Genomic DNA, 19023 nt, shown 5'->3' with positions numbered 1-19023 from the left:
CCGGCCCGTACAAAGACCCCCCCCCCGCAGTCTGCCCCGTGCCGCGGGAGCTGCTCATTAACATAATAGAAGCGTGCCGGGGGATCAGCCAATCAGAGCCATTGGCTGGCCACGCGAACGGACACGCACGAACCCGTACACCCCCCCCCCCACCCTCTGTGAGACAGAAAAGACCAAAGCCAGAAAGAAGAGTCAGGAGTCCCCGCCCCCCCCCCCCCCCCGCCCGGGAGGAGACACACTCCAGAGACTTCACCTACACCCATCCCCTCATTCATCCATCTATCCATCAGTCCATCCATCCAACCCATCCATCTATCTACCATCCCTCTTTTTATCCATATATCCATCTATCATCCTTCCATCCATCTATCATCCATCTACCATCCCTCTTTTTATCCATATATCATTCTATCATCCTTCCATCCATCTATCCATCTATCCACCCATCTATCCATCTATCCATCTATCCATCCATCTATCCATCTATGTGTTTTATTCTAATCAAAGCTGTGAAGACTGATCTTTCTGATGTCCTCTGTTACACAGGGACATCTGTTGCAGTAGTGTCCGTCCTGGGAGACGGAATCCTCACATGTGTCTCTGACGTCTCACCTTGTTAAAGACTATGAGACAAAACTGTGATTTGTAAATATGGACTCTACAAATAAAATTTGATTGATCTATCATCTATCATCTTTCTTTTCATCCATCTATGCATCCATCCATCGGTGTGTTTGTGGTGGCGGCGGTGGTGGTGAGCTGGTCATTGGTGAGTGAAGGATTTATTTGAAGTGTTTTTTTAAAGACATCTTTATGAGACAAGCGTAGGATTTTCCATTAATTATTGTATTTACTGCGTTTGCAGCTAAAGAAGAAGAAGCAGAAACCTGCAGAGTCTTTCTGCTGCTGGGGGGGGGGGGGGGGGGGGGGGGGGGGGGGCGTCATTTATAAATAATTAGACAGTGTTTGGAGTCTTCAGGCGTGTAGAATATATCAAAGCCATTAGAAGGTGAATTGTTCCTTTGTGTCCGTCCGCCCTGCACTTCTTTTCACTCCTCTCCTGATTTGTTCCTCGTCCAAACTCTGCTCCTCTGCTCTTTTGTGCTGCTTCTTTCTGCCTCAGCTTCTCTATTGGTTTCATTCTCATTCAAATGGGCCTCAGCAGGAACAAAACCAAACCCAGGCTGCACACAAATCATCTGTGGCCCAGGGCCGCAGGGCCTCGGGCCACAGGGGCCCGGCCGGCACAAGCCTCTGTGGGGCCCCGACTTCACCAGAGCTAATCCTACATCCTGAGATGATGACATTAAAAAGAGAGAGAGAGAAAATGTACCTTGCTTTGGCAAGACTGAGTCCAACACATGATGGTCTCCATGTTTCAGAAAGAAGGAAAGAAGGAGGACGAGGAGGAGGAAATGAGAAAAGAAGAAAGAAAGCAAGAACAGTAGAGAAAGAATCAGAAATTCATTCATTGATTTCAAATGAAACTATTTTAAATGTTGAACTTATTAACGCATAAACCAGAAAAAATAGCAACAAGAAACAAATCTGATGCATCAAGAAAATAAAATAATACATCAATTCTAACGAACGAATAATAGAATCAAATCTAAAGAGTCAAACAAACCAACAAAAAAAACAGAGGTTCAATTAAATCAGACGTAAATAAGAAAGAAAGAAAGAAGTATACGATCATCCTCCAGGAGGCGCTACACTCGCACACAAGGTGAAGAAGAAGCTGGAGGCAGCGTCTGATTTTACGACCTCCGTCACTTCAAAGTGATGGAACAGCTTGTCGGGCTGCACTTCACGTGCACGCTAACGCTTTACAGCTGGGATTATATTGGCTGGGAGTTGACGTGCACGTGGGGGGAGGGGGGGGGGGGGGGGGGCGCGTGGGGCAATTTAGATTTACATTACTTGGCCAAAGGTATGTGTGGACAAGCTGCCTGGAGAGATGGAATTCATGCAGCAGCATTAAACCAGCAGGGGTCACTGTTCTCATCTCGGGGGGGGGGCAGTTGAGGGTGTTTGAAGAAACGTGTTTTAATCAGATCGATAATGAATCAATCAGGTTTATGATGAGTCTGCAGATCCTCGTCACATTGAGACCATGTCCACATGTCCACATGTCCACATGTCCACATGTCCACGAGGTGCGTTACTGCTGGTTCATCTAACGTTTCCTCTGTCATGAGCGACAGAGACAAAACAGAGCAATACAGACCGAGAGAGAGAGAGAGAGATAGAGTGAGAGAGACAGACAGCCAGACAGACAGAGAGAGAGAGACAGAGAGAGAGAGCGAGAGAGAGAGAGAGAGAGAGAGAGAGAGAGAGAGAGAGAGAGAGACAGACAGACAGACAGACAGACAGACAGACAGATAGACAGAGAGAGAAAGAGAGAGAGAGAGAGAGGGACAGAGCGATACAGACACAGAGAGAGAGAGAGAGACAGAGACAGAGCGATACAGACCGAGAGAGAGAGAGAGAGATAGAGTGAGAGAGGACAGACAGCCAGACAGACAGAGAGAGAGAGAGAGAGAGAGAGAGAGACAGACAGACAGACAGACAGACAGACAGACAGACAGACAGACAGACAGACAGATAGACAGAGAGAGAAAGAGAGAGAGAGAGAGAGGGGACAGAGCGATACAGACAGAGAGAGAGAGAGAGAGAGAGAGAGATAGACACTTTCCTGTAGCTCATGTTGTCGGCTCTGCATCGGCCTGATCAGGTTTTCTTTACATCACAGTCCAGTGACTGCTCCACTTTCCTCCTGCTGATGTAAACATCTGGACCAAGGAGGAAGTTGAGCGGCCAACACTTGACTCTCTGTTTCTGCTGATAGATAAACCCTAAGATAAAAACATGTCTCGAGAAGAACAGCGCCTCCAGGAGGCCAAGAAGAGGCTGCAGTCTGAAGCAGTGCAGAGCGCTCTCAGCTACATTTGGTTTAACACGGACACAAAGGACTTTACTGCAACAACACCATGTAACACCCTCCAACCCTTTAGGTCAACCGTGGATTGAATGGAGCCTCGGAGCCGGCCTCACCTCTGACCCCAGCTCGAGATGATCCCTCCACACAAGCCCTGCTCGGCCATTTAACTCAGACTCGTTGAGGATCTTCACCAAAGTCCTGGACATGCATTTCCCTGTTGAGTTAGGAATCATTATTGTGATGGTCCCGAACCCAAAACCCCTCAGCTCAATCATTCAACACGTCAACAGGAAACTGGGAGGAGCCTCCAAAGGGCTGACTGACCAGCTGACGGTCCTCAGGGGTCTGCTGGTCTGGACAGTCCTTTAACAGTTTTAAAATCGATCTGATGGACGAGACCGGGAGAGCAGATGCCAGAGCAGCAGCATTATTCAAGTCCGGTCCACGAACGTCAAGGACTCGCTCCAAGGTGGAGACCTTCTTCACGAGGAACTTCCTAAAGACAGACGGTACAAACAGAAACGACCCAACTCCGGCCGACCAGGTGGGTGAGGCCCGGACCTCCGTCGTCCTGAGGCAGTAACAGGATGCTCTGCTGGACCTGGTGAAGGTGATCCCACAAAGAGTTCACCATGATGGACTCGATTGTGTCCAACAGGTTGGGTTAGTGTTAGGTTTAGTGTTAGGGTTAGTGTTAGTGTTAGTATTAGTGTTAGGGTTAGGGTTAGTGTTAGTGTTAGTGTTAGTGTTAGTGTTAGGGTTAGGGTTAGTGTTAGTGTTAGTGTTAGTGTTAGTGTTAGTGTTAGGGTTAGGGTTAGTGTTAGTGTTAGTGTTAGTGTTAGTTTTGGGTTAGTGTTAGTGTTAGGGTTAGTGTTAGTGTTAGTGTTAGGTTTAGTGTTAGTGTTAGTGTTAGTGTTAGTGTTAGTGTTAGGGAGGGTCCACACGACAAGCTGTGCAGCAACACAGATGCAATTAAATAGTTGACGATCAGAACACGACCTCTAGAGGACAGTTTTGGTAATGTCCAGTTCCATTTATTTAGTCTTTCCATATTCCACAGAATGTTTCCTATTTCTATTCACATTTGTTTGGTCACAAAACACACCCACATATTAGATCCCTCCCCTTTTCCAACTGAGCCCAGCAGGTAAACCCCGCCCACACTTACCTGCCTGAAAACAAACATCACATGGCCGCTCACGTACACTGCTCACACACCTGCACGTATCCATCATGTTATGGTGACAAATTAAAATGCATCTTTAAAGCAGAAGTAAATGGTAAAAGTAAAACGTGTTAAATTCAAGGACCATTTACAAACAGTAGTCGTCTGAATTAGGAAGGAGGACACTGTGGATGTTGAAGTGGTGGACATGTTTGTCGGAGACGCAGCAGACGCTCTGTGAGTTTGTCTTTCCCGGCTGCTGCTGGACAAGTGAAGCTTCTGTAAACAGGACGTCCTCCTCCGTCACGTCTCTGTGTCCAAATACAGTTCTTTGTCCCGTCTGTCGGCTCTTATGAATATCTTCCCCTGCGCTCACAGCCGGCTTGTTGTTCAGGAAGGTTTTAATGTAATGGAACGTCGCCGTGAATCAGTCGCTTGAATGCTGCCGCCGTCACCACCGCGCGGCCTCAACCCGCCGGCCTCCACCTCCATCAATCTGCTGTTGCATTCTGGGAGCAGCAGCTTCCTATTCACTTGTCTGGGCTGTTTGCTCAGGGGCTATAATTTACCTCCGTTTCCCCGTTAGCATCGAAAAGGGCCGAGCGTTTATCTGCGACCAGCCACCGCCATGGCAACACCGTGACTAGAAAACACGAGTCGCCACTGGTCCGATGAGACGTCCACTCAACCAACGAAGAAGACCACAACCGCAGGTTTAGACTTCAGCACCACCTTAAATTAACATGGTCACTTTAAGGTGGAATGATGATCAACTCTTAATTTGTCTGATCATCACACTTTGCTGGTCCGTCCTCAAACAGTGTCCCCCCCTCAACCCGGGACACAAACATGAAGAAACACCAAATGTCTCTGGTGAAGAAGTGTTGACTCACACGAAGATGTGAAGAGAGTTTGTGTTGATCAGAGCAGACGACGTGTCAGGTGATGTAAACATGATCACATGACCTCTGCAGCAGGTAACAGGTCACTTCCTGTGTGTGTCTGCCCCCCCCGGCTGCTCCACCTCTCACCTGAACCATGAGGAGGATCTGCTGCTGATTTGTTCAGCTGTGAAACACAAACTCTGGAGAAGCTCTGTGTTGTTTTGTTGTGTTCAACCATTGTCGTACACTTTAATAACATGATGTTTATAATTAATGTGAATGAAGATTTGTAATATTTAACATTTATGACAATTTAAGTGAAAGGGAGATAGAGAGAGAGAGAGAGAGGGAGATAGAGAGTGAGAGAGAGGGAGAGTTGGAGAGGGAGGGAGGGAGGGAGGGAGAGAGAGAGTGAGAGAGAGAGAGAGAGAGAGAGAGGGAGGGAGGGAGAGAGAGAGGGAGGGAGGGAGAGAAGAGGGAGGGAGATAGAGAGTGAGAGAGAGGGGGAGTTGGAGAGGGAGAGGGAGAGGGAGGGAGGGAGGGAGGCCATATGGTTTGGGAGCAATAACTTGAATTTGCTCCAACAAAGAAGTGATTGAACGGAGGAGAAGAAGCTGAGAAAACTTCTTCTTTCTTTTTTCTTTCAGCCTAATTAAGCTGTTGTCTGGGGGGGGGGCTGATGGGGGGTGGGCGGGGGAGAATGGGGGGGCTTATGTGGGGGTGGAGGGACGGAGGACGTGATTTGTCATACAAGAAGGAGACCCCCCCCCCCCCCTCAACCTCCCTCGCATATGTCTCCTTCATTTACATATGAAAGCTGTGTGTGAGTGTGTGTGTGTGTGGGGGGGGGGGTCTGATGGTATGTTATTTCTTCTTCTTCACAGAAAGAGAAACAGAGAAACTAAACATAAACACTCCAGGATGAAGAACATGAAACAAAGTTAGAATTTTCCTTCGGTTCAGATCCAAACCAGAGAAACTTGGTGAATGATCAGTTTCTTCTTCAGAGGAGAAGAAGAGGAAGAAATAAAAGAGAGACAAAGGTGAAGATGAAGAGAAGGAGGAACGCCGAGGGAAACACTTTCAGTGTTCTTAATAAAACTGTAAAAATCATGAGTCCTCGCGTCCAATCACAGCAACAACACATCTGTGTTCCTCATCTGGTTTCACTCTAGATATACTATATATTATATACAAATAGGTTTGTATACATGTATTCAGGGTTAGGTTGAGGTTGAGCTCTAGGTTAATATATATAGTATGTTGTGGCGATGATGTCATGAAGTCCGTTTGTGTAGCAGGGATCGAGGTCCCGCCCGTACACACTCTCGACCAATCAGGAGTCAGTCTCAGCTGTCAATCATGACGTCTCAACCTGTTTTTATATCATCAAATAACTAATTAAAACTAAACTGATCAGAAACACTAAGAACTACCTGAAATGACAGAAGCCATGTTTGACATGTGTCTCATGTCTGAGCCACAGAATGAAGGAAGGACTTACTGCAGGTTTTCATCTTTTCATAGAAGTTATTATACGTGCAGGAATGTTCACATATACAACAATATCATCTTCTAGGGATCTCTCAGTACACAGGTTTTTCAGACTGCAGTGTTTTGTATTTACTTTGTGTAATGATTACTGAGTGTGTGTCTGCATTAGCTGCTTTGTGTTTTTTGATTTGTGTAAACATGAAATAGTTTTGAATCAATTGTTCGATTTTTCATGACAAGTCAAAGGTTTGGTGAGAGAAGCTTGAATGTTTATTTTTGTGTTTCCTGTTTAGAGAAAAGTTGAAATGTGTTTCAGTGACTCAGATGAAATGATAGAGACCTTCTTCCTCCACAACCTCTCATCTTGTCTCAACTTCTAGTATCTTATTATCCTTATTTACAGCTGCATATATATCTTATTATAGTTTTACCATATAAAGTACACTGTAGGTTCACCTCATTCTGACTCTGCTGTAACAAGTGAATTTCCTCAGTGTGGGATCAATAAGTTTCATCTTAAGATGAAGTCTGATGTATTTTTGTGTGAAAGGGGATAAATATTAATATCAGTTGATTCACTCATGAGCTCATGATTTCATGAGTGAATCATCTGATAATAAATGAAAAAGTGACAGAAACCTGACACACGACTGAAACGATCACAGTCAAACACGGACACAGGCGCCACCTGCTGGACAACGGTAATTTGACTTTGCTTTGTAATTATTATTTTCCACGTCACTTTTATGAATCTTAATTCTTAAACAAAAGAATAACTTCTTTTGTTTTTGACAACATTTTATAACATTTGACAATGGTGCGTTTTCCTTAGATTAATATTTAATTTATGTTTTGTTTGATATAATTAAATCTATCTATTTATTGAACATTCTAACATCATCTGTATAATATATATATATATTTATATAATATCCCAGTCCAGTGCAATGTTAATCATATTGAATGGGACTAATGTGTTCAAATGTGTATATTGTTGTTCATGTCATTAATCTGAATCTGCAAACAATCTAAAATATTCAATAATAATTCAGTAATAATTTAGTTATTATTCTGTGATTATTAACCGTTTATTTTATTTAATAGTTTAATTCGTAAATCGCCATAGTCACCGGAAACAGACGCGCACTGGGGGATTCTCGCGATACGTCCGCAGCTCTCGCGTGTGTTAGCAGCTTTAGCTTTAGCTGCAGCTAACGGAGCGACGCACGAGCAACAACTAACGTGAGTGTTTTCATCTTAAATATTTTATATGGACACAAACATGATGAATATGTGGAGACAGGTTTGTTTACACGTTGAGCTCCAGGAAGTCTCCGGCCGGATGTGTAAACCGCGTTAGTGGCTGGTTAGCATTAGCATGTGGAGCAGGCTAATGCTAGCAGCATGCTACGCTCTGACGTTGGGCTCAGCCTCCAGATGGAAGCAGATCCAAGGACGACACCAGGATCCGTTAGCACCATTAGCACTGTTAGCACCATTAGCACCGTTAGCTCCCTTAGCAACGTTAGCACCGTTAGCTCTGCTGCTAACTCCTGCAGGGTTTCTGCAGCTCTTTAAAAACACCAGCTGCGAACTGCACCACAAGGTTTTACTGCAGATCTGCAACACGTCGCTCACAAGTTGTGAGTAGAGTCTCACATTCCCAGTTTGTCTCACATTCCCAGTTTGTCTCACATTCCCAGTTTGTCTCACATTCCCAGTTTCTCTCATAGATGTTAACAAGGAGCAACTTCCTCTGTTCTTAAAGAGTCAAACTCCAGAAACGTAGTGATCAGTGAGTAAAGCTCAGTCCCGTGTGAGGATCCTCTCCCAGGAGACACACACATGCTGATGGAACTGAACACAACAACACAACAACAGGACTCACAACATGAGAAGAACCAGTTTGTAGCTTCATGTTTAAGTGTTTATACATAAAGTGTGAAGGAGCAGATGACCAGAGCAGTTCCTCTCATACCGACTGCTAAACACTGACATTAACTTTGATGTAAACATTGATAAGTGTTAAATTTTGGCATCGAGCCGCACAAACCCGGTGGGTTCTTTGTGAGAAGGTGAAAGGATGTCGGTTCAGATCCCTTCATCCAGTAACTCTAAACCCTGAAGGTACGAGGATTCTTTCAGACACAGAACATGTTTGTTCACAGACTGTAACTGTAGGAAATGATTTGTAGTTATTAATGTGAGCAGGACTGGGGATGCAGGGAGGGGGGGGGGGGGGGGGTCACAGGGTCCTCCTTCACGTCTTTATGAAAGTTCCTGTCAGACATTAACAGTCAGTGATTCATATAAAGGTTTATCAGACTAACCCCATCTCTGATGTTTGATATCCAGAGTTTCTCTGTTTCCTGAGGATGTTTCCTTCTCTCTGTCTACATCAGTTCATTCTCTTCCTCTTCCTTTGCATCTTTACATCTTTACTGTCTCCTGTAATGTTCCTGTCCCAGTTGTAGCAGCTGACCTCCACTCAGGGGACTGTCTCTGAATCCCAGTCCTTGTCTTCCACGCCTTGTGGCTCAGCGGCGTCCGCTGGCTCCGGTTCTCACAGCCGAGCAGCTTCTGAAGAATGTCTCTACCTCATTGTGTTTCAGCAGAAATCAGAGAGGAAGAGGAGTTCCCCGTCACTTTGATCAAGTCTCACTTCACCTGTCCTTGAAGAATAGACTCTGTTCAGCTTCCTTCTTTCTCTTGACTCACCTGCCGAGGCGGCAGCTCCACTTTGTGCCGTCATGTCTCAGAAGTCGCTGCTGGACGGGGGTCAGAAGCACTTCGCCGTGGGCCGGGGGCTCCTGGCCGCTGCAGAGACCTTGAACTTCAGCATGAACGAACAGCGATCCAGCCGTCAGATGGGGGGCATGTCCTCAGGTGTGGGGGGGGGGCGGCGGTGGCGCGGAGGGCCAGGACGGCAGTGCTCAGATGCCCCGGCGAGGCGGGGGCAGCAATCTTGGCAGCACCATGAAGCTGTTTGCCAGTTTGGGGCTGTCGCCATCAGACCTGGACGCTCTGGCTGAAATCCCAGAAGAAGAGATAAGCGTGGAGTCCCTGCCGCACATCCTCATGCAGCTCAAGAGCCGCAAAGGGGATGTTGGAGAGCGGCGAGGGGCGTCCTCCATGTCCTCTGACTCTGTGTATCGAGGAGGCAGGGACAGCTGGGACAAGGTGCACATGGGGAGGATCGGCAGTCCGTCTCTAGGTGGGGGTTCGGCCCGGGCACAGCCCTCTGCAGACTTTGGGTACAGTCCCATGCAGGACGTCTCCGGCCGGGGCTACGGCTTGAATTACAGCAGTGGGGGTGCAAGCAGAGAGAGGCCTTATTCTGAGCTTTCCCACCACGATTCCTACGGTGGACTTGGCATGGGGCCGCCGCCGTCTGAACCCGTCTTTATGCAGAGGAGGATGGGCTCCCCGTCCAACGGAAAAGTCCAAGACTTCTTGGGAGTGGTGCCCCCCATGTTCCCCCATGTGTGCTCTCTTTGTGACTTTGACGTTCATTCCACCATGGTGAGTACCGTCCAGACTCCTTCCTCTTTCTTCTCGGACTAACTTTGAATGTTTCTGTGAAAGTCTTGTGTCCACGTCAGTCAGTGGCAGATGCTAATCAGTCCTCCAGGGACGGGACGTGGTGTTGTGTCTCTTTACCTCATGTACTGATTCTTCATCGTGTTGATCTGACACCTGAAGCTCTCGACCCGACTCAGTCGTGACCTTTCACCTCTAACCAACATCATCCAGTTTGTGTGTTCACATTCTGGATGTACAAAGCAGGAAGTTACACAGAAAACTTCACAATAAAATTCACTGTTATTCTTCAAACACATTTTTTACCTCCAGGAGAATAAAAGTAGCCCAGACAGAACGTCGTGGACCAATCAGCAACAGACGTTCCCAAACTTAAGACGGCTCGGCCCACCCACACCTTTAATCACATCTATATGATCCACACACAGGACTAGAATCAACTATACATACATATTTACTTATTTTATAAGCAAAATAATTGTATATGAACCTGGACCTATGCAGTGCAAATCCAATAACATCCACATTGAAGCAAAACAATTTGCAAAACCACAAATGTAAAAAACACATGAAGTGCAAATAGTGGATTGTTAAACATATCTTCTTGCTGTTTGTATAACAGAGCACAACAATAATATCAGGGAGATACATGTCCATAAACATTAATACAGGATTTCCTCCAGCCTGAGACCCTGTAGCCCCCCCGATGAGAGGGCTGATGCTCTCCGCCTGTTTTTAGAGATTCTTGAAGCGTGGATAAATATCGTGTGTTTAGTTTTTAAATGGCGGCGTCTCACTGTACATGTTCCAGGGTCTCGTTAGCATCCAACCCAGCTCATGATGCGTTCAGGTGTTAATGTGATGGTCAGCAAATACAACAGCTGTTATTTAGGTCAGATAAAATAAAAACAACGTGGAATTGAAATCTCACGGCTGTTTCATTAACTGTGATGATAAACATTTGTTTTAATCAACCATAAAAGTTTTGTGGTAATTTATTGCTTACTTACAAATCTGACACTTTTTTATTTATGCATTTTCTGTGGCTTCACGGCCCACCAGGGGGCCCACACTGTGAGAATGACTGGTCTACAGTATCAGCTGCTGCTGAAGATTAAAGACCTGAGGACGATTTATGATTTATTATTTAACAGAAACAAAGACGTTAGATGTTTCAACACCGATTTCTCTGAAACTGCAGTAAAATAGAATTTGATCAGCAGTTAAAAACTGCACAAAATCGATCCTTTGAACAAATTAACTTTCTACCCACTCGAAGTTCAATAAATGAACTTGTGATGTGGAAGGAGACATTTCACTTCATGTTCAGATGAATAAGTTAGTGATAAAATGTTTTCATGCTCTAATGTTCACACAACACTTTGAGGAGAATATGCTTAAAACGCTTTAATATGAGGGTGAACTGCTCCTTTAACTAACAGTGTGTGTGTGTGTCTTAATGTGTTTGTCTGTCTGTGTTTGTCTGTTTGTGTGCGTCTGTGTGTGTAGGAGTGGAACCAGCATGTTAACGGACTGCGACATGCTGAGAACAGACGTGTGCTTCTGGACATGTGAGTCACTGACAGTGTGTGAAAATGATTAATGATTGTGCAGATGTTTTGTTGTTAAACTCAATGTTGTATTCAGGTATCCAGAGTGGGACCCTGCCATGTCGTCAGGCAGAGGGTGAGACAGACACACACACATGCACACACACACACACACAGACACACACACAAACAGACAGATGTTTAGTAACACAGCAACTCTTTCATCCAGGGGGGGTTCTCTGGAGACCCCGAACCTGTCAGCCGGACTACTGGGACCTGCCCCCATGTCTTCAGCTCGGGCAGCAGGAGGGACGTCCTCCAGCTGGGGTAAGACACTGAGGACATTGACATGGTCCTCCTCCTCCTCCTCAAGTCTTTCCCATGAAGTGTAAGTGAAGCTGACTCAGTGTTTGTTTGTGTGTCAGGAGCAGGAGGATCTGGTTTGTCAGGAAAGAACCAGCTGGGACAGAACAAGGTCAGTGTCACTGATCCTGGTGATCACAATCCAATGTGTTGACGAGGACTCACACAGTGTTTTCTGTCCTGAACCACAATAGATCCTATGTGTTTGTGTATTTGCTGGTTGAAGCTCAAAGTTGACGTTGAAGTTGTTTGTCCTCAGCTGAGGAGCCGAGTGGTGGTGGTGAAATACGCCAGGAAGCCTCTGAGCAACAAGACTCTGTTTGCCTTCACCGAGCCGTTCGGCTGCCTGAGGGAGCATCTGGTCCTCAACAACAAGGTCAGGAGACACATGTCCACATCTGCTTCAGTCCCATTCTCACTGCTCCTTATGTCTCCAGCACCAGTCCGAGGCGTTCAGGTTTTCTGTCTTTGTCGGTACGTCCGTCACATTCTTGTGAACGTGACGTCTCAACTCCTCGAGGGGTTTTAAGGTGAAAACGTTCACTTGACTCAAAGATGAAGTGATAATATTTTGAGGTCAAAGGTCACGGGGGGGGGGAGCACATACTATTGTGAATGTTATATGTCGGGAACATCTGGAGGGACTGAAACTGAAGCAGCACTTGATTGATGGCCTCTCTGTCTCCATCAGGCGTTCTTAGAGATGAACAGCCACGAGGAGGCTCAGGACATGGTGAACTACTATGATCAGCACCCGGCAGCTCTCTACGGGAAACCCCTGACCTTCTACCTGTCCAGGAGGCTCATGGTCATCGAGGTAACATTAGGGTTATGATGCAACATGGCATGTCCCTCAGACTCAAACACTCACAGTTCTGTATTCAACCGGCAGAAGGAAGGTCAGTCGTCGGACACGTTGATGGACATGCCCATCAGGGAGGTCAAAGGTCACGGCAGCCAGGTGGTTTTCTTCTCCAACCTGCCCAGAGAGGAAGAGAAGAAGAAGGAGCTGCTGACCATCGCTGGACGCTTCGGCATCGTGGAGAAACACCTGTTTTTAACAGACCAGGTAAAGAGGAGACGTGTTCCTGTCCCTCACAGCAGACTGCTCTGTCTGTGTGTGTGTGTGTGTGTGTGTGTGTGTGTGTGTCTGTGTGTGTGTCTGTCTGTGTGTGCGTCTGTCTGTGTCTGTCTTTGTGTGTCTGTGTCTGTCTTTGTGTGTCTGTGTGTGTCTGTCTGTGTGTGCCTGTGTCTGTGTCTGTCTGTGTGTGTCTGTCTGTGTCTGTCTTTGTGTGTCTGTGTGTGTCTGTCTGTGTGTGCCTGTGTCTGTGTCTGTCTGTGTGTGTCTGTCTGTGTGGGTCTGTGTCTGTCTGTGTCTGTGTCTGTCTGTGCCTGTGCCTGTGTCTGTGTGTGTGTCTGTGTGTGTCTGTCTGTGTCTGTCTGTGTGTGTCTGTCTGTGTCTGTCTGTGTCTGTGTGTGTCTGTGTGTGTCTGTGTCTGTGTCTGTCTGTGTCTGTCTTTGTGTGTCTGTGCCTGTGTCTGTGTGTGTCTGTGTGTGTCTGTGTCTGTCTTTGTGTGTCTGTGTGTGTCTGTCTGTGTCTGTCTGTGTGTGCGTCTGTCTGTGCCTGTGCCTGTGTCTGTGTGTGTCTGTGTGTGTCTGTGTGTGTCTGTGCCTTTGTCTGTGTGTGTCTGTGTTTGTCTGTGTGTGTGTGTGTGTCTGTCTCTGTCTGTCTGTGTCTGTCTGTGTCTGTGTGTGTCTGTGTGTGTCTGTGTGTGTCTGTCTTTGTGTGTCTGTGTCTGTCTTTGTGTGTCTGTGTGTGTCTGTCTGTGTGTCTGTCTGTGTGTGTCTGTGTCTGTCTGTGTGTGCGTCTGTCTGTGCCTGTGTCTGTGTGTGTGTCTGTGTCTGTCTGTGTCTGTCTTTGTGTGTCTGTGTGTGTCTGTGTGTGTCTGTCTGTGTCTGTGTGTGTCTGTGTGTGTCTGTGTGTGTCTGTGCCTGTGTCTGTGTGTGTCTGTGTCTGTCTTTGTGTGTCTGTGTGTGTCTGTCTGTGTCTGTCTGTCTGTGCCTGTGCCTGTGTCTGTGTGTGTCTGTGTGTGTCTGTGTGTGTCTGTGCCTTTGTCTGTGTGTGTCTGTGTTTGTCTGTGTGTGTGTCTGTCTCTGTCTGTCTGTGTGTGTCTGTGTTTGTCTTTGTGTGTCTGTGTGTGTGTCTGTCTGTGTGTGTCTGTCTGTGTGTCTGTGTTTGTCTGTGTGTGTGTCTGTGTTTGTGTGTGTGTCTGTCTGTCTCTGTTTGTCTGTGTGTGTCTGTCTCGGAGTGGGCTGGAGTTAACCAGGCCCGGGACTCCGCCCCCACTCCCTCTGCTACAGGATGAGATCAGCAGCCGGTTCTATGATCCTCAACCCTGACATTTATTCATATTTCAAACTTTCCTGCTGATTATTGGAGATAAACCCAGTTTTTTAATAACTCCAGAGTGTTTTCACTCTTCAGCTGCAGCTGGTTGTGTCTGTGACTCTCAGTCAGTTGTTCTCTCAGGAGATGGAACCCACTCAACAGACGCTCAGGGAGAGAAGAGGAAACTCTTGTTCACACTCACACATCAGACTCACTTTCATCCAGCGGCTGCTCTCCGGTGGAAAGTGATTATTTATTAATTTGCTAAGAGGTGAGAAGCTGCAGAATGTGGGTGTGGTCCGACCTGCTCTCAGGATCCTTAACGACCTGTCACCTGTTCCATCAGCAGACATCAGAGCCTCGAAGCTCCGCCTCCAGCTGTCGTTCTGCTCTCGTCATGCATCTCACGTTTCACACCTGCTTTGTAACTTTTAATGCAAGTTTCTGATTCTCATCTGGCTATATCCTTTTCTTATTTTATCATTTGAAGTGTTTTAGGCCGAGTACATTATTCAATTCACTATTCTTCAGTGTTTTATTCTGACTCTTGTGTACTGTTTGTTGTTGTCGTTGTAATATGTAAGTTCTGCGGCTGCTGTACTGAGACTGAGATATTTCCCAATGGGACAATAACAGTTTATCTGATCAGATGATGTGTGTGTTCAGGCGTTTGTCCAGCTGGGGACGCCGCAGGACGCAGAGATGCTGGTGAAGTATTACAGCGTGAACCCGCTCACCATCAAGGGTCGACCCATTCGCCTCAACATCTGCGCCAAGTACAAAACACTGAAGTGAGTCCACAGCTTCACGCCCACACACAGAATGTAGAGCTGTTGTATGAACTCACTCATTTGTGTGTCAGTGTAAACCGCCGACAGGCGGGGTCTGCCGGAGAGGGGCGGGGCCAGAGGAACGCCTCCTCTGGATCAAGGACCTCCTCCAACTCCAGAACGTCCTCGACCAATGCCAGGACCAGAGAGGAGGAGAAGAAGGAGCAGGAGGAGAACAGAGCCAAGGCTGAGGAGAAACCTGCTGAGGGGGAGGAGGGGGTGTCTGGAGTGATTGAGGGGGAGGAGCCTGTAAGCGATGGAGACGAGAAGGCGGAGACAGGGGAGGAGTCTTCAGGAGGTGTTCGGGAGGTGAGGAGATGCTGAGCAGAAACAAACATGGAGGATTAACAGGGAAGTTGTTTCTGAAAATTAAAGTGTGTGACGTCGGCAGGTCCCTGATGATGTCACTGATGATGTCACTGAGCACACACCTGAGCCTGTGGGCGGGGCAGAAGGTGAAGCCAAGCAGGGGGCGGAGTCAGACGGAGCACCGGAACCAACTGAAACCCAAGATCCCACCGAGGAACACGAGAACAAGAAAGAAGCGGTGCCGGAACCCGGAGAGCGTCCAGAGGCGCTGGAGGAGGAGCCTGCTGACGAGGTTCCATCTCAGAAGGATTTGACACGTTTGATTCACAGCAGCTGAGATCAAGTTAAAAACTTTGAGCCTGTTCCCGCAGCTCGATCAGGACTTCATGGAGAACATGGAGGACTTTGTGACGCTGGACGAAGTCGCAGAAGACGAGGACGAAGAGCTCAGAGACTCGGACACCACCGGTAGGGACGCTCCACTGAGGTCACACTTCACCTGGAGATGGCTCCGTGTGTTTTAATGAGTTTTGTGTCTTCTTCTCTGCAGACAACACAAGGGGGGGGGTAAGTACCAGTCACATTATTTACATGGGATGGTTTGTCGATCAGTGTTGTCATCACCTACGTGGGCGGAGTCTACCTATACTCCACTCTGATTGGTTTGTAGACGGCGTCTGATGTAGGCGTGTGCTCAGTGGGGGGGGCACTTTGTTGACAGGTTGTTGTCTTCTCTCAGGGGATGAGGGTCGTGAACATCTGGGGTTTCAGACGAGGGTTCAACTTCCTCAACGAGCTGCTGGCTCTCGCAAAACCTTTTGGCAAAGTGGTCAAACACCTGGTTCTGGACTTAAGACTCGAGGTACCTGGAGCATTTACAGGTTAAAGGTCAAAGGTCACTCTGACCTCGTTAACATACCACAGGAAGTGATTTGCTTTAAGTGAGACACGTGGAAGCAAACCGAACCCTGACTGGTCGGTGGAGGTGTTGATGGCACGTGTGTTTGTCTCAGGCCTACCTTCAGTTCGAGATGGAAGAGGAAGCTCGGGCCATGGCCAAGTTCTACAACAGCAACGTCACGGCCACGGTGTGCGGGCGACCCGTCAGGATCAGCCACTCCATGACCTACCCCACCATCCAGGTGAGCTCCTCTTCTTTTCTTCTTCTTCCTCCCCTGAGTGGTCACAGTGACCTCTGCAGGTCGGTGTGAGCGCAGCCTGAGGAGCTTGTTTGTGTTGTGTTGTTCAGTGCGGCTCCAGCCGGGTTGTGTACATCGGTCAGATCCCCAGCGGCAAATACAACGACGAGGCCGTCCTGAAACTGGCTGAGCCGTTCGGGGTCGTCAGGAAGTATTTTCTCAACAGGATCAAGAGAGAGGTAGGACACCTGAGCTGAGGAGGAACCTCATGAGTAGGAAACAGGGAACAACAGGACAAACAGTTTCTGTCTGATGTCTTTGTCCTCAGTGTTTCGTTGAGATGGAAAACGCAGAAGACGCAGAGAAAATGGCAGAAGATTGTAAAGTCAATCCCCCAAAGCTCCAAGGGAAGCGTCTGACGGTCTACGTCAGCAGGAAGTACAGGCAGCTGAAACACGGGTGAGTTCAACACACACACACACACACACACACACACACACACACACACACACACACGTTTATCCACAGCTCCACTTGAACCTGTTTGTTCTTTGGGTTTCTAGACATCGATGTCTGAGCACAACAAAGAGAGACAACAGCAGTTTGACCACAACGTCCTCCAAACATCCTGAAGAGCCTCCAACCAAGAAAGCCAGGGAGGAGGAGAAGCCAGAGGATGGAGAGAAATGGGAGGAGGAAGAAGAGGAGAAGGTGGAGGGGGAGGAGAAGGAGGTGAAGCAGGAGAAGGAGGTGAAGCAGGATGAGATGCAGAGCAGTGACGACACGAATCCTGATGTTTCTGATCAGAAACTCAAGAGTGAGGAAGACGTGAGTCAGAGAATCGATCACTGTGTCTGCACTCGTTTACTCAAACCTCAGTTTACTCTCACATTAAACATCGATTTACTAATATAACACTTCACAAATCAAATATAAACACGTTCGAAGCTTTGATTAAAAGGGAACTATTGAGGCCCAGCAGAATGTTAGCTTAATGCTAACAAGCTTAATGCTAACCTGCTCCAAATAATATTCAAAACAACCAAGGACACTTGTAGAGCCCCCCCCCCCCCCCATACAATGTGGTGATGTCATGGTCTTGATATGAAATCACAACCTCTCCCCTGTCCCCAGCTGCAGGACGTCCAACAGGATGAGCAGGTGGACCAGACGGAGACGAGGCAGGACAGACACACTGAGCCCCCCCCACCTGCTGAAAACAAACCCAGCGTGGCGTCTCTGCCGCTCCCCCCCCATGACCCCGACACCCCCATCGGTGAGTAAAGAGGAGAGTGTGGAACATGGCTCTGTGACAGCAGGAACTCACGTCTCTGTTTGTCTGCAGGTGTTGAACACGTGAAAACAGGATTCTACTGTCGAGTCTGTTTCCTGTTCTACTCCAACGAGGACATGGCGAAGAAAACGCACTGCAGCAGCCCGGCACACTACGACAAGCTGCAGGTGAGACTCCGCCCACATCTCTTTGACACGTCCCTGGGTTAGTCACATGTGTGATGAACGCTTTCTGCTGTTTCCTGGTTCAGAAATATCTGGAGAAGGAACAAACCAAAACAGAGAAGAAGAGGGCGAGGAAGACGTCGTCATGAATCAGGAGGTTCCTCCTCAGGGAGGAGCAGGAGCTTCACTTTTTAGTTTGGTGTCTGAGGAGACGCTCGTCATTGAGGAGCTCGTCCAATCAGGTGTTCAGCTGTATCACGAGGAAGAGGTGGATGAGGAGCCTGACGTGATGAGCTGCTGCACACGAACAATACGTTTCCTCTTCAGATCCTTCATCCAGCTTTAAAACATCTGTTTGAATCAGATCCTCATTCTTTACAGTTTTAACCATCCAGCTTGTACAGTGGTGAGGGGGGGGGGGGGGGGGGGACTGTAAGCATTGCTCCCAAACTTTCTGTATTCAGATAAAATTATTCACCGGAACTATTATTAACCATTTACTAACGTGTGGATGAGTACGCTGCTGTACTTTATCAGGAAATAGTTCCCAGTCAGTTTCACTATCAACCTGAAAACCAATTCAATGTTTAACAACAGGGTTCATTCAGAAATCCTCAGATTAAATTCAATACTTTTCAAGACCTTTTCAAGACCCTTTATATATTTTTCAAGACCCACCGACACTAGGAGCTGTAACCGGTCACTATTGAGTTTGACATTACAAAATTAAATGAAGTTTTCCAGAACTTCTTTGTAGCACTGTATCAACACAACAGAATTCAGATCAATACCAATAGAGGGCGCCAAACACATATCAAACACTCAATACAAAAAATCTATGGTAAACAAAAGCAGAGGGATTTTTGGTGGAATACAATATTACTTTTAATATCTGCTACATGAGCATCATACAAGGATCCCCCCCCCCCTCCCTGCTTTCCCCACAATTTACAGGAGAACA

General features: G+C 47.3%; 1 protein-coding gene across 1 annotated transcript; it reads left to right on the top strand.

Moving 5' to 3' along the window:
* The first annotated feature begins 7641 nt into the window (after positions 1–7641).
* On the top strand, positions 7642–18708 carry matr3l1.2 (matrin 3-like 1.2). Its single transcript, XM_053429023.1, is given in 23 exon segments — positions 7642–7726; positions 9097–9380; positions 9382–10006; positions 11534–11595; positions 11672–11710; positions 11804–11901; positions 12000–12049; positions 12197–12313; positions 12629–12754; positions 12830–13006; positions 14993–15117; positions 15189–15465; positions 15548–15757; positions 15837–15933; positions 16016–16032; positions 16205–16327; positions 16479–16607; positions 16715–16843; positions 16933–17063; positions 17168–17432; positions 17739–17880; positions 17950–18065; positions 18149–18708. Coding segments are annotated over 22 exon segments (3264 nt in total). The 5' UTR covers positions 7642–7726; positions 9097–9234; the 3' UTR covers positions 18212–18708.
* The last annotated feature ends 315 nt before the right edge of the window (positions 18709–19023 follow it).

This window comes from Pleuronectes platessa, chromosome 8 (genome assembly GCF_947347685.1).
Source record: "Pleuronectes platessa chromosome 8, fPlePla1.1, whole genome shotgun sequence".
In the NCBI taxonomy this organism is placed as follows: Eukaryota; Metazoa; Chordata; class Actinopteri; order Pleuronectiformes; family Pleuronectidae; genus Pleuronectes; species Pleuronectes platessa.
Note: the sequence above shows the minus strand (reverse complement) of the source record. Positions and strands in the feature narration are given on the sequence as shown.